The sequence below is a fragment of the Acartia tonsa genome, chromosome 15 (genome assembly GCF_053477335.1).
Source record: "Acartia tonsa isolate MP-2025a chromosome 15, ASM5347733v1, whole genome shotgun sequence".
Classification (NCBI taxonomy): Eukaryota; Metazoa; Arthropoda; class Copepoda; order Calanoida; family Acartiidae; genus Acartia; species Acartia tonsa.
In genome coordinates, this window is record NC_137274.1 from 13151699 (window position 1) to 13166222 (window position 14524).

The window sequence follows — 14524 nt, forward strand, 5'->3', positions numbered from 1 at the left end:
AGTGTGTGACATCACAGTGGATACACTAACAATACTAGTTCTTATCTTATTGTGATGCTATAGTGATAAACTTAGGAGGATCTACTTCTCAGACACTCAGGGTTCTTTGGGGATAGGACAATGGAAGATAAATTGATATACATACCAATTAAAATGAATCAAGGATGACAACATCCATGAAAGCAAAGCTCTGGAACGGTATGACAGACAAACATTACCTTTTGTAGAGTGTCAGAACTGAATATATAAAATATAGATACATATGTTTTGACAAAATTACGAAGCTTATTAAATACCGAATTCTGTTTAAGGACATACTGACATTTTTAGGACTTTATTTTAGATATGATTCTTTTGCATTCTGGTAATGAGTATAGTGTTGCTACGCATTCTAAATTGTACCTAAATACTACAGAAATCATCATGCAAAGTTTGAATTCAATAGGACAATTTTAACATGCCTAAATTAACGCAAAAGCTATCAGTTACGGACGTACGGACGGACCGACCCTAATTATGGAAAAGCTTTGGTTTTAACAAGAATGACAACATCCATAACAAGAATAGTTATTTCTTTCATAATATTCTTTCATATAATTTTTGTATTCGTAGAAAGCTGAATATAATACGATGTTAGACATAGTTTTTTCGTATGGATGAGAACTGGTTCCTATCCACCGGATTCGAATGAATACGAGAATAGTTATTTCTTTCATCGTATTATAAACGGCTTTCCGCGGATATAGAATGTATAATTGTACATTTCTATCCCAGGACGGAATTAATACCATAAAAAAACCTAGTTTTTACCACTTTTATGGTAAAATTTTACCAGCCTATACGATTTAAAAGGTGGTAAAATTTTACCGTAACCGTGGTAAAAACACTTTTTGTGGTACTTTCTCACGCTTTTTACCATCGATTTTTACCACAATTATCGGTAAAATTTTACCAGATTTCCGGTAAAATATTACCATTTTAGGACGCAAATTTATACCAGATTTTGACCAATTTTTACCACTTTTTTGGTAAAATTTACCGCAAATTTCTGTAAGATTTTACCGAAAAAGTGGTAAAACTGTTCAACACCTGGTAATATTTTTGCCCTAAATTGGTAAAATTTTACCAGAAATAGGGTAAATATGGTAAAAATTTACCAAAAATTGTGGTAAAAACGGGTGGTAAAAATCACGAGAAAGTGGTAAAAAACGACCTTAATTATAGAAAAACATCGCTTGTACACAAATCGCAAAAATAAAAAAAAAATTGTTTTCATTTTTATCTTTATTGATTGAAACACTTAAACATATTTTTCTTGATTCTACTGCTCTGGCCGAAGAAAACTGTTGCGCAACCTCCTGGATTTGCTGGGCACCGGCCCCATTCGACCTCGTATCACTGATATTCAACCTGGAATAAAATTGCTCATTAGTTAATTAGATAAGTACAGGGATATAAAGGGATAAGACAATGGCTGATAAATTGATGTTCATCTCTAATGATGATACACATCGTTACCCCTTCTGTAGATTACAATAAGTGATTGAAATGTTAGGACACTCAACTTAATGAACCAACCAATAAAAAATCAATAAAAGTACCCAAGGTTGTTAGGCCAAAGAATAAGAAAATGTTATTTGAAAACTTTGGGGGCTAGTGTAATTTACAGCCCAATGTCCCATCCCTCCCTACTAAATATCTAATCTATAATACAAAGTAGAACGATGTCTGTCCGTCCGTCCGTCCCAAAGATAAAGCCTATACTCGCTGTTTACGCAAATGTGTCAGAACTTCCCCCCCCCCCCTTACTCTCACACCTAAATTTTTTCTTTTGAAAGCAAAAATAAAAGTGTGTAGGTTCGACTCCCCCTCTCCCCCCTCATTCATTTCCTACAGGCATCTTGACACGTGGCAAAAAAATCAACAAACTTATCTAACTAAACATCTTTGAAAACGCAGAACGAGAAAAAATAAAGGGAAAGCTTACCTGGAAAACATAATCAGTAACAACATCCGTGGCTAACAAGAACAGGATAGTACTCGGCTTTACTGATTATATGCTTCACGTGGCGTATGGAGCCTTCTTTAAGAAGTTGAGCACAGATTTTAGCAAGGCAGCCCGCTGGGGTAGGCAGTGAAAACCAGGCTTGGGTACATCCTAAATAGAGATAGGTTGTTAGAAGATTTTAGCAAGGCAGTAAGAATGTTTGGAACTTTATACAAATGTCTAACTACGTTTTAAATCAACCATCTCTCTCCATAGGCATTAATCAAGTATAATTTCCCAGGGATATAAAGGGATAAGACAATGGCCGATAAATTGATATACATCCCCAATGATGATACACAAAATTGCCCCTTCTGAAGATTACAATTAGTGGTAGAAACGTTTTAGCAATCAACATAATGAAGCAACCAATTAAAATTAAATAAAAGTCTCAAAGGTTGTTAAGCAAACGAATAAGGAAACGTTATTATAACACTTTGGGGACTAGTGAAATAAAAAGCCCATGCGTTCCTGATAATTTCCCCTGGAACAAAACTGACCTGAACTTCTACGTGTCTGGGGTCAACAACAAACTTCTCCAGGAGCATCACTTCGTCACCGAAGGACTTCATCGCCTCGCGCTTGGCAGACTCCAGCTGGGCCTCGAACTCGCCAGCGGTCATGGCAATCCTCATACCCTTGCCACCCCCTCCGCGGACAGCCTATGACAATATCAAATAACAGTTTTCCACAGGTAGAAAAATAAAAACAATATAAAATTTAGCAGCTACTCTACAATAAGGTATGCCGTCACTCCGTCTGACTGTACTATATATCATTACACAATGGTAGAAAAATATAACACTACATTTCTTTACATACATATATATAATTTATATAACTTACATATTCCTTTTTTTTTTAACATTGATTCCCAGAATTATACCTAAGGTATAATGTTATAATCGAGCCTTGAAGTTGAAATATATTATGTCATTGTCCATATTAAACATCCTGTTTTATATTTATATTATTTACTATTTTATTGCGGTACATGTGGACATACTTGTCCTTGTTCCCACCTTGATCATAACAGGGAACCCGATCTTGTCTGCCTCCGCCTTCAAGGTGTCCAGGCTCTGGTCCTCTCCGTGGTAACCGTGGATTACAGGTACGTTAGCGGCTTCCATGATCATCTAAAAAACAGGTTAAATATTAGAAAAATTGTAACGACAGACTTCTTTTAAATACACAGTTGCTTTTCCTAGAGCCTACTTGTGTTTCGTCTTAAAAGAGGATGGTTGGAGGGTTTTTACCAATGAAAATATTCGAGGTCATTTTTCCAAGAAGCGGTGTCATACCCCCCCCCCCCGCCAAAAAAACAGCATAAACATTCCCTGAAAATTATGGAAGACCAGAAGATTGAGATCGTAGAGGACAAATGAACAGACATCCTGTTACTCCGGTATAGTATAGAGTGTTATTTCTTTCTACTTGAAATCAACCAAAATAAGTTCCTGAGTAGCTACTCTATCATTTACCTTAGATGTAGACTTGATACCCATATCTCTAATGGCAGTGGACGGTGGACCAACAAATATAACTCCTTTCTCCTGATAAAAAAAAAATTTAAATTAAAAGGTAGGTATCATTCTTATTAATATAATATTACATTCTTGAAATTAACCAGAAAAAAACGTAAGCAGTACAGTGGCGTGCACAGGGTTTTTACGGGAAGGGATGTAATCTTAGAGGTTTTTAAAAAACGGGGGGGGGAATCTACATAATTTTAATTTTAAGGGGTGTGTTGTCAACCCCATTCCTCACACTAATGACCGTGGACAAGATAATGAACGAAATATGCATATATAAATCCCCAAATATATTGAACAAAACAACACCTTAGATTAGTTCAGACACTGCTAGTTTGAATGAACCAATCAAGATTTAAAGTTGTGAGCTAACGTGCTTATAAAACTTTGGGTACCAGTATAACTTCCAGTCTAATATCCACTCCCTCCCTGCAGTCAAATGGAAAATATTACCTGTCCAGGGATATAAAATACACGTGGATATTATTAATGACATATCATGGAAATTTGTTGTCATGAATTTAGGTTCCTAACATGGACTTCATATATTGGTCAGTTCGTTTACCCAGAAGGAGGTAAGGGGGTGTTGTAAGGGAGGAATAAGGGTGTATCTTTATTTTAGCCCGCTGTGAGTACCGCTTTATTAGAGTACATGAAAAACTGGTGTAACATCCAGGTAATAATATATCCATTTACCCAAGAATCTTAAGGGATAAGACAATGGTCGACAAATTGATGTACTGTACATGTACAACCCCATTGATGATACACAAAATTACCCCTTACATAGATTACCTTTTGTGGTTGATACGTTTGGACACTCAACTTAATGTACCAACCAATCAGAGATCACTTAATCCCCAAAGTTGTTAAGCCAACGAATAAGAATACGTTATTATAAAAGTTTGGGGACACGTGTAGTTAACAGCCCATTGTCCCCTCCCTCCCTGCATTTACCTGGCAAAGATTAGCAAACTCGACATTCTCGGAGAGAAATCCATAGCCAGGATGTACAGCATCGGAGCCGGTTTCCGCCGCAACCTAAGATAATACAGTGTATGGTCAATAGTAACTAAGCCCCTAGAGGCCTCTAGGGGCACTTGAGTTAGTGGTGAGTTGAAATAGATCCCAACATTTTTTTATTTTAGTTTCAATAGAAAAAGTAAAAAATCCATCTTAAGGCTTAAATATGATCAGAAAATAGAATAAAACCAACTCAGGACCTATGTGATGCCTACCTAAAATAGAGAACCCAATCGGATCAGTAGTTATTTAGAAAAAAAGTCTTACTGCTTTATATAATAGGATGATGCATATAAGAGTTATTCTAAATCTTAATAGGTAGATTCTTCCAAGATTCAATTTAAATTATCAATCACACCATTAAGCAAAAAACAACACCCATTTTTTTGCAATGTGAAAGGTGTGGGGAGGGGGGGGGGGGGGGGGGCTGGGAAAGAGCCGACCCACTACCTTGAATTTTAATTTTTCAAAGTTTTTAAAAAATAAAATTTTTGGGGTAATTTTTCTTAGGCCTATAAAAAAATCCATGTATAAATTAAAACCTTTCCGAGACATACAATAAGCTTCAATGTAGAGGAGAGACGTGTACGTACGCTTGATATTTCGCTACAAACGAAGACAAACAAACATCCTGTTACTTTTATTTAAGGATTATTTTAATCAATCAATTCTTGTAATGTCCATCTAAAACTAATACCTAACAGTATAATGTCAGAGATATAAAGGGATAAGACAAAACAATGGTCGATAAATTGATGTAAATCCTCAATGATGATTAACAAAATTACCCCTTGGATTAATATTAGTGGTTGAAACGTTCGAACACTCAACCTATTGAGCTAACCAATCAAAATTCACTAAAGTCCTGATGTCGAAAGTTGTAAACCAACGAAAATGTAAACGTAATTATAAAACTTTTGGCACTAGTTTAATAAACAGTATCTCCTCTCTCTGGTATAATATACCTTTAAAATAGTATCTCCCCTGAGATAGCTCTGTTGTGAGGCAGCTGGACCAATTCTAACAGCTTCGTCCGCCATGGCTACATGCATAGAGTTTCTGTCGCTGTCACTGTAAACTGCCACAGTTTTAATACCTATAATAAATTTTGACTAAAACACAATAAAATGTAGGTAACAAAGGAAGGGTTGGGGCGGAGGTGCCACTTTAGGAAACAAATAAAAATCGTCGGAAAAAGCCGTTTTTTAAGCAAACAAAAGCGCGTTTTGCTCTATCTGTGAGATATTATGAATAAGATAATGTTAAGATTTGATATTAAGATGAGAAAAATTTACGTTCACAGTCCCTTTAAAGACACAATACCTGTAATAATAATACCCTGGCCTTTCTCATTATAAGCCTAGGCAGAGCCATGCTGGTGAGTGATGCTAGCCCAAGCGTGGACCGTGGTGAACTGTACTTCAAACGCCAATACCTAATTACAGGGTTACGAAAGTTTAAATTGATGTTTTTTTTTTTAATGTTAATATTAAATGTAATATAGTTTTGTAATGACATATAAAATATATATTCGATAGAATATAAAAAAATATAGTGCATTCAATATTAAAAAAAAATATTTAAATATATATATAGTTGTTAACCATATAGAATCTATTTCCGGCCGGGTTCTTAAAAGATATTGCCGCGTTTTTTCGACATTTTTTACGCTATGAATAACAAGCGCGACATTCGCGAAATCTAAAAGAGTATACAATGATTTATTTAATTATTTCGCTTTTGATGGTACGGCCTTCATAGAAAAAAAAAGATTATCTTCAATCCATTTTTGCTGCATATTAATTAATGCATCTTTTTAGAGCTGTGTTAGACATTAGAAAAATTGCTAAAAAAATAATTTAAAATTCAGTATTTTTATGTTATATACTCTGTTTGAAATTCTATCGTCAACGTTCAATCAATTAATGTCTAAAAAACGCCGAAAAAATGTGGCATTCATCTTTTAAAAACCCATCTCGGTGGTATTTCCGGTTGGCAAAGACAACATAAATATAGAAATCATGAAACATTGTTGTTCCACAATTTTGCCACATTTTTAAACATCTTGCTTAAAAAAAATCTTCCAAACAAATTGTAAATTCTACAAATTTGAATATTTAGAGAAAATTGAGTAGTAATTTACTTCTTGATTCAAAATATTTGATTAAATTGAATCAAAACTAATAATTATTTTTGGCACTCTATATTCAAATAATCATAAGCTTATCAATAGTGCGCATGCGTGCACAGAGGTGCCATAAATTTCAAAACTTAAAAATATAAGTTTTGTAGCGAAATTACTCTATAATTCGAAATCTCTGTCTTTCTTTTAGAAACATTCAGGGGAATATACGAAAGCTTATATTTATATTAAAGATGAAAAATCGATAAATTCAAATGCACACGGCACATCTGCGTAAACACACAGACCTGGATTTTTTTTCTTTTAATTTTAATTCGTATGAAGCTAGCTCAAATAAGTAAATATTAAATTTGATATATTTTTGACGATGCGGGAGGATGTTTTAAAAGAAATGATGAAATAATTTTCAAGGTTTTAAAAAAAAGTTAGCTTCTTTTATGCGAAAAAATTCAATAAAAAGTAAAAATTTTTACCAAAAAGTTGGTCAAATTTTACCAAGTTTTTTTTTTTGTTAAAGTCCAAAAATCTGGACTTAGCCTAAAAATTTACCTTGTCAATTTTTACCAAAAAGTTGGTCAAATTTTACCAAGTTTTTTTTTTTGGCAAAGTCCAAAAATCTGGACTTAGCCTAAAAATTTACCTTGTCAATTTTTACCAAAAAGTTGGTCAAATTTTACCATGTTTTTTTTTTTGGCAAAGTCCAAAAATCTGGACTTAGCCTAAAAATTTACCTTGTCAATTTTTACCAAAAAGTTGGTCAAATTTTACCAAGTTCATTTTTTTTGTCAGAGTCCAAAAATCTGGACTTAGCCTAAAAAAATACCTTGTCAAATTTTACTAACTTTTTGGTAAAAATTGACCAAATTGCGTTTTTTTGTCTAAGTCCGAAAATTCGGACTTAACCTGAAAAATAGAGTTGTAAAATTGACCACATTTTTGGTAAAACTTCCAAAAGTGGTAAAATTAAAAAAAAAAAAAAAAATTTAAATTTAGGCTTCATTGTATAGAAGTCATTATTTTAAAGTACTACAACTGATTATGAAGAGCTGTTTTTAATTTAAAACACAAAAAACGGGTTTTTTTGTTTCGTCAAATTTTACAAAAAAAATGGTAAAATTTGACTAATTTTTTGGCTAAAATTTTTGCTGGTAAAATTTACCACGAAACTGGTATATTTTACCAGGTTGACCAGCTTTACCACTTTTCTGGTAAAACGACTGTTTTTTTCTGGTATTTCGTAGAACCTGGGATATTCGTAGAAAACTGGATATAATACGATGCTAGACATAGTTTTTTCGTATTGATGAGAACCGGTTCCTATCCACCGGATTCGAATGAATACGAGAATAGTTATTTCTCGTATCGTATTATAAACGCCTTTCCGCTGATATAGAATGTACAATTATAAGATTAAAACTAGTTTTTTTAGCCCCGTTGTACATTTCTATATTCGTAGAAAACTGGATATAATACGATGCTAGACATAGTTTTTTCGTATTCATGAGAACCGGTTCCTATCCACCGGATTCAAATGAATACGAGAAAAGAAATTAAAGATTATATATCTAAATGTAAAGATTTTTTTTACAATGCACATTGGGGCAAATCAAGCAAAAAGGGGATTTAATTATTTAGTACCCTTAATATTCATCTCAAAAAATTTCATTTTATACTTTTTTGTAGGCAATTTAACAACGAACAAATTTGCTTTTATGTTTTTTTCTGTCATTTGAAAGGAACTTGGAGATAAAGGTCATTTAATGAAGGTAGACAGAAAATTACAGGATTAACCCCTCCTCTTACCCTATCCATCTATCTCTTAATCTATCTATCCATCTATCTATTCATCTATCTATTCATCTATCTATCCATCTATCTATCCATCTATCTATCCATCTATCTATCCATCTATCTATCCATCTATCTATCCATCTATCTATCCATCTATCTATCCATCTATCTATCTATCCATCTATCTATCCATCTATCTATCTATCCATCTATCTATCCATCTATCTATCCATCCCTCTATCCATCTATCTATCCATCTATATATCCATCTATCTATCCATCTATTTATCCATCTATCCATCTATTTATCCATCTATCTATCTATCTATCTATCTATCTATCTATCTATCTATCTATCCATCTATCTATCCATCTATTTATCCGTCTATCTATCCATCTATCTATCCATCTATCTACACTTATATCTATCCATCTATCCATCTATCTATCTATCCATCTATCTATCCATCTATCTATCCATCTATCTATCCATCCATCTATCCATCCATCTATCTATCCATCTATCTATCCATCTATCTATCTATCCATCCCTCTATCCATCTATCTATCCATCTATCTATCCATCTATCTATCCATCTATCGATACATCTATCTATCCATCAACTATTTATCTATATCCATCAACTATCCATCTACCCATCCATCTATCTATCCATCCATCTATCCATCTGTTTATCCAATTGTCTATCCATCTGCCTATCCATTTACTCATCCATCTATCTATCCATCTATATATCCATCTATCTATCCATCTATCTATCCATCAATCTATCCATCTGTCTATCCATTTGTCTATCCATCTGTCTATCCATTTACTCATCCATCTATCTATATATATATATCTATTCATCTACCTTTCCATCTATCTATCCATCAACAAAGTGTCAAATTTGGGGTCATGAAATTCATTTCAGTAGAAGGGGAGAGGATGGTGTAAAGGACATGATAAATGTGGACATGATTGTCATAAATTTTTATTAGCTAATATTTATATCTCATAACTATGTTTTTGCGTCCTTTATTTATATGTATTACATCTTATATTTTGACCATTAAAGCACATTTAAAAGCTTTTTCTTGCAAACTTTTCATGCACCCACCTCTAGAAAACGGGTACAGTATAGTGAAACCAGTACAGGCGATTATAATATGTCTTTGGATAATCAAATGTCGTTTTTTTAGCCGGTGGCAACCAGTGAAAACATGTTTCCTGTTACTGTCTACATAAATGTTGATTTTAAAACAAACTAAAATCTTGACTTCAACTAGAATTATTTAAGACTAATATCTTTAATTTGTGTTTTTTTATTTTATATTGTCAAAATACATGTAATACATGACTCATCAGAAGTTATTTTGTCTAATTATGTTAATTCTAAGAGATTTTAGAATACTTTTTAAATTGTTGGTGAAACACAATAAATATGCCTTTTTCTGTAAGAAAATATTTGCATTTCTTGACTTCCAGGCTTTAGAAAGCTTACTTAAAAAGCGTATTTTTACAATTCCTTTGAAATCTGATGTACATTGGGTATGATAATACTCATAGAATGATTATAACTTGATTTGGGGGTGGTGAATTGAATCACCTGGTTGCCCCTATGTGCAATGGGCGCACAAACTTGGTTTTAGAGATGTTGCTTATTGGTGATGATGGTATGTTCCTTGGTTTCAATTGTTGAGAAGTTTCGCTTCTCAACCCAACTTCAACAGTTTACTGGTACAACCCTATAGCGATAAGGTTCTCCTTTACAGTGAAGCTCCACTTGGATCCCTGTGATTATAGGAAAAATGAACATAAGAAGCGCAGAAATAACAATAAAATGTTATTTCCGCGGATAGCTGTTTATAATATGATAAGATTAAAAACCCCATCACCTCAAGTGCTTCAAGAGGCCTCTAGGGGCTTCTGTAATAATCTTTTTTTGAAAATAAACATTGAATATATTCTTTTTTTTTAAGTGTAGCTACTTTTTAACTAGAATATGTCTGTCTGTCGGTCAGTCTGTCAATGGTCTGGCTGTCTGTCGGTCTTTTTGTCTGTCTGTTTGTATGTCTTTTATTTGTCAAACTGTTTGTCTGTCTTAACATCCATATCTCATGAAAAAGCCGGAGAACTAACCACTTTTTTATTTTAATAAAATCTAAAAATCACGAAACCTTTTTTCTATTTTTTAAAAAATAGTTCATTAAAATTTGAAAAGAATAAGCGATAATAATAACAAGTTAACAAATAATTAAAGATATGAGTGTCCAATGCAACTCTACATTCTAGGAAACTTTGAACAACTCTTGAGACTTCAAATTTTTAAACTTAAAGGAAGCCTGCAAGGAATACATCGCCCTAACTACTGAAAAACTGTCACAACTTAAGACCCAATACCCAAAATTTCAAAATTTTTATCCCACCTCATGATAGGTATTTAGAAATTAAATTACGTTGCCTAGAAGCAAAATTAAAAGCTTATTTTCAGGAGACATTTAGGTTCCCTGTAATTGAATTTATTTTTATTATAACAAGGATGACAACATCCATAAAAGCGAAGCTCTGAAACGGTAGGACAAACGGACATTAACACTTGTATAATGTCAAAACTGAATAATCAGAATGCGAATGTAAAAGAGTCAAAGCAAAATTGTAAGTAAAGTTGTTGAACAACTGCTTGATACAGGATGGTGATTATGGACATACTTACATTTTTAGGACTTGATTATAGAGTTGCTTAGCTTATAAAACTTTGGGGACCAGTGTATCTGAACAAATACAACCATTTTCATAGTCAAAATGTTGAGCCTAATTGTGGCAGTATTTTAGCAGTTAGGGCGGTGTTTTTATTGCAGGCTTCCTTTAACCCTTAACAGTCAGGCCTCTTGCCGCACCTTAATCGGTCGGGGGGGGGGGGGTTAACGCCCCCTCCCTTATTATCTCAGTTCCCATTAAGCTAGAGGGCTAAAAAAATTTGTCCTCTGTTTGATAATGTATTTTCGAACTTAAGTAAGTCAAGGTCAATTTTCGCTTCCTTCACCCTTTTATTTAACAACCTTTGTTTTAGGTCCTTTTTTACTTAACAATTTTAAACGGCTGTAATTTTTTTATTTTTGAAGCTAGAAGAAAATTTTTTTTTCAGAAAATATTTATCTTTATTTACATTATATATTAGAAATATCAAAATATAAATTTCAGCGGCCGCAGCTGTACTTGGCAGCTGCCAGCTGCCGAAGTCGGCGGTTGGCGGGAAAACGGCGGCGGATCTTTATGGAATTTTAATATGTTATGTAGACATGCAAGAAAAGCTTAAGTTTAAAATTTGACGTCACTAAGTCAAAAATTGTGGCCAAAGGAGCCTTTTAAAGATTTCTGGAGACCTGTAGGATCAGGACCTGCAGGTAAACCTGGAACCTGAAATTGACTTGAAAACCTGTATTTCATATGAGGATGTACTAATAGAGGCTATTTTAGTATTTTGGTAAGATAAAATGCTTTGTTTAAGTCAAAAAAATATTTTTGCTCTTTACCTGGATGACCCTGCCAGGTTTGCTGGCATACTGTGCCCTCCCCCCCCCCCCCCCCCCGACCCTGAAGGGTTAATTTAACCTCTTATGTCTACACAACAGATCTATGGTCTACACAACATATTAAAGTTATGTAAAACAGCCAATAGCTGGAAATATAAAATCCAAAATAGGGGCTAGAAATAGCAGAAAAGCTTTTCTTTCCATGATCCAAGTGTTTTAGCCCGTAAGTTTCAGGAAATAATTTCTAGATGTTTGAGGTGTGTATATTTTTACATTTCAAAAAGGCATTAGTTTTCATCAAAACTATTCTTATATACTTGTGAAAAGTTTTTTTAGACCATATAATTTTTCAGTAAGAGGGGGGGAGGTAATTATCCCCTTGAACAAAATTTTACTCATGGGATACAAATTTTAGGGAGGGGGCCGGGGTAAAAAATTTACAGAATAATGCAAAAGAAATGAGTGCTCAAAAATAGCTTAAAACCATGACAAGACTTAAAATATACAAGGATATCAACATCCATTAAAACAAAGACTTGAAGTGGTAGGACAAGTGAAAATTAAAACTTGTAGAGTGTCAGAACTGAATGAGCAGAATATTAATGCATAAGTCTAATCAAAATTAAGTATAAAAGCTAAGTATAAAAAGCTTTGCTTTTAAAAAGTAGTTTAAAAATATTTAGAGAATCATTCCGGTTCAAAGGTTATTGGTAATCAGACAGGCGGACACGGCGTGGCTACAAAAGACCTCAAACAAGAGATTTAATCCTACAAATGACCTAATCTGATAAAATTCAAGTTCACTAAGGTTTGGTTAAGATTATATGAAACCATTTTTAGATGTTGACACCTAAGTTTTGAATTTTAGATTTTACTGTACTTTTTAAATAAAAACTGAAATTTTTTTGTTGTTCTATTAATTGCATTAAAAAACGAAAAAAATAAGCCATTAATCATTAAATTTTGATAACTATAAGTGGGGTAAAATTGCTTTCAAAAAAGTTCTCATAAAAAAAAACACACTGTATTTTTGTATTGTGATGAGTTATATCTGTTTTTAGGGCCAAGGCATTCCCCCACTTTTAGTTTTTAGTAGCGAAGCTACTCTATAATTCGAAATGTCCGTCCGTCTGTCCGTCCGTCCGTGTGAGACAGAATATGGGAAACGTGATTTTCTCGGCTCCTATTAAAGATAGACAGCTGAAATTTTTTGACAACATTCCCATTATTAAGGAGCACAATTAACTATAAAACATCAAGGGCGGTCGGACCGCTTTTTAGCAGGTTTTGGGCTATTTTTGTATTTTTCACATTTTTCTCCATATCTTCAGTGTTTATGGTCCGATTTTCAAAATTTTTTCAGTTATTAATAACAAAATTAAATTTCCTTTCGTTTACAGAAAATATCCATGACGGCCAGACTGCCTTTTTGCAGGTTTTAGGCTATTTTTGTATTTTTCACATTTTCACCATATCTTCAGTGTTTATAGTCCAATTTTCAAAAATTTTTCAGTTATTGATATAAGAATTAAATTTCCCGTCGTTTAAAGAAAACAACCCTGACGGCCAGACTGCCTTTTTGCAGGTTTTAGGCTATTTTTATATTTTTCACATTATTCTCCATATCTTTAGTGTTTATGGTCCGATTTTCAAAATTTTTTCAGTTATAGATATCAAAATTAAATTTCTCGTCGTTTAAAGAAAACAACCATGGCGGTCAGACTTCCTTTTTGTAGGTTTTTTGGCTATTTTTATATGTTTTACATATTTCTCCATATATTTGGTGTTTTTGGTCCAATTTTCGAACTTTTTTGGGATATCAGAATCAAAATAATTGTTCTCATTGTTATGAGAATCTTTTATGTAATCTACTTTGACCGTCGTCATCATTAAAAATAAAACAAGGTTTCGTGTTTATTTTCTCCTATAAATCTATTCTTGATTTTAATAAGTACACTTTAAATCTACTTTTACGTAATTTCATCCACGATTTTTTGTGCTTCGCTACTTATGGATGTTGTCATCCTTGTTTGTTATATAATGTGCTTAACAAAGTAGGTAGATATCATTTTTAATATCTTTGGTATGATGTGGATTAAATTTGGCATCCTTCTCATCCATTGACACTTTAAATAGGTATTTTACACTTCAATCTCATGGAAGACAAGAAAAGGTTGCGTGATTTTTGGGCAAGAGGTTCTTGTGACTGTTAAAGCAACCAAAGCATGACACTGTATTGGCAATGACTTTCCAAATTAACCTAGGATCCAAGCATGACTCCCCAAAGCCACTGGCGCCATGCCAATGACCACGTGATTTAGGGTTAAGTCTTGCCCTCCCCCCATACTGCCTGTAAGAGGAGCAGTAGGAACTAATTTTTCATTCTTTAGTATTGATGCAGTCTAGGGACTCAAACCTGACACCTCCCAACAGATAAGCGAATATAAAACC

General features: G+C 33.5%; 1 protein-coding gene across 1 annotated transcript; it reads right to left on the minus strand.

Moving 5' to 3' along the window:
- Positions 1-1266: 1266 nt before the first annotated feature.
- LOC145306752 (methylcrotonoyl-CoA carboxylase subunit alpha, mitochondrial-like) lies at positions 1267-6135 on the minus strand. The gene is made up of 8 exons (XM_080149043.1): positions 5926-6135; positions 5568-5698; positions 4537-4620; positions 3529-3600; positions 3070-3183; positions 2548-2709; positions 1988-2158; positions 1267-1410 (listed from the first exon to the last, which is right to left on the minus strand). The coding sequence occupies exons 2-7, from the start codon at positions 5652-5654 to the stop codon at positions 2063-2065; spliced, it is 615 nt and encodes a 204-aa protein (XP_080005169.1). The 5' UTR covers positions 5655-5698; positions 5926-6135; the 3' UTR covers positions 1267-1410; positions 1988-2062.
- Between the last annotated feature and the right edge of the window lie 8389 nt (positions 6136-14524).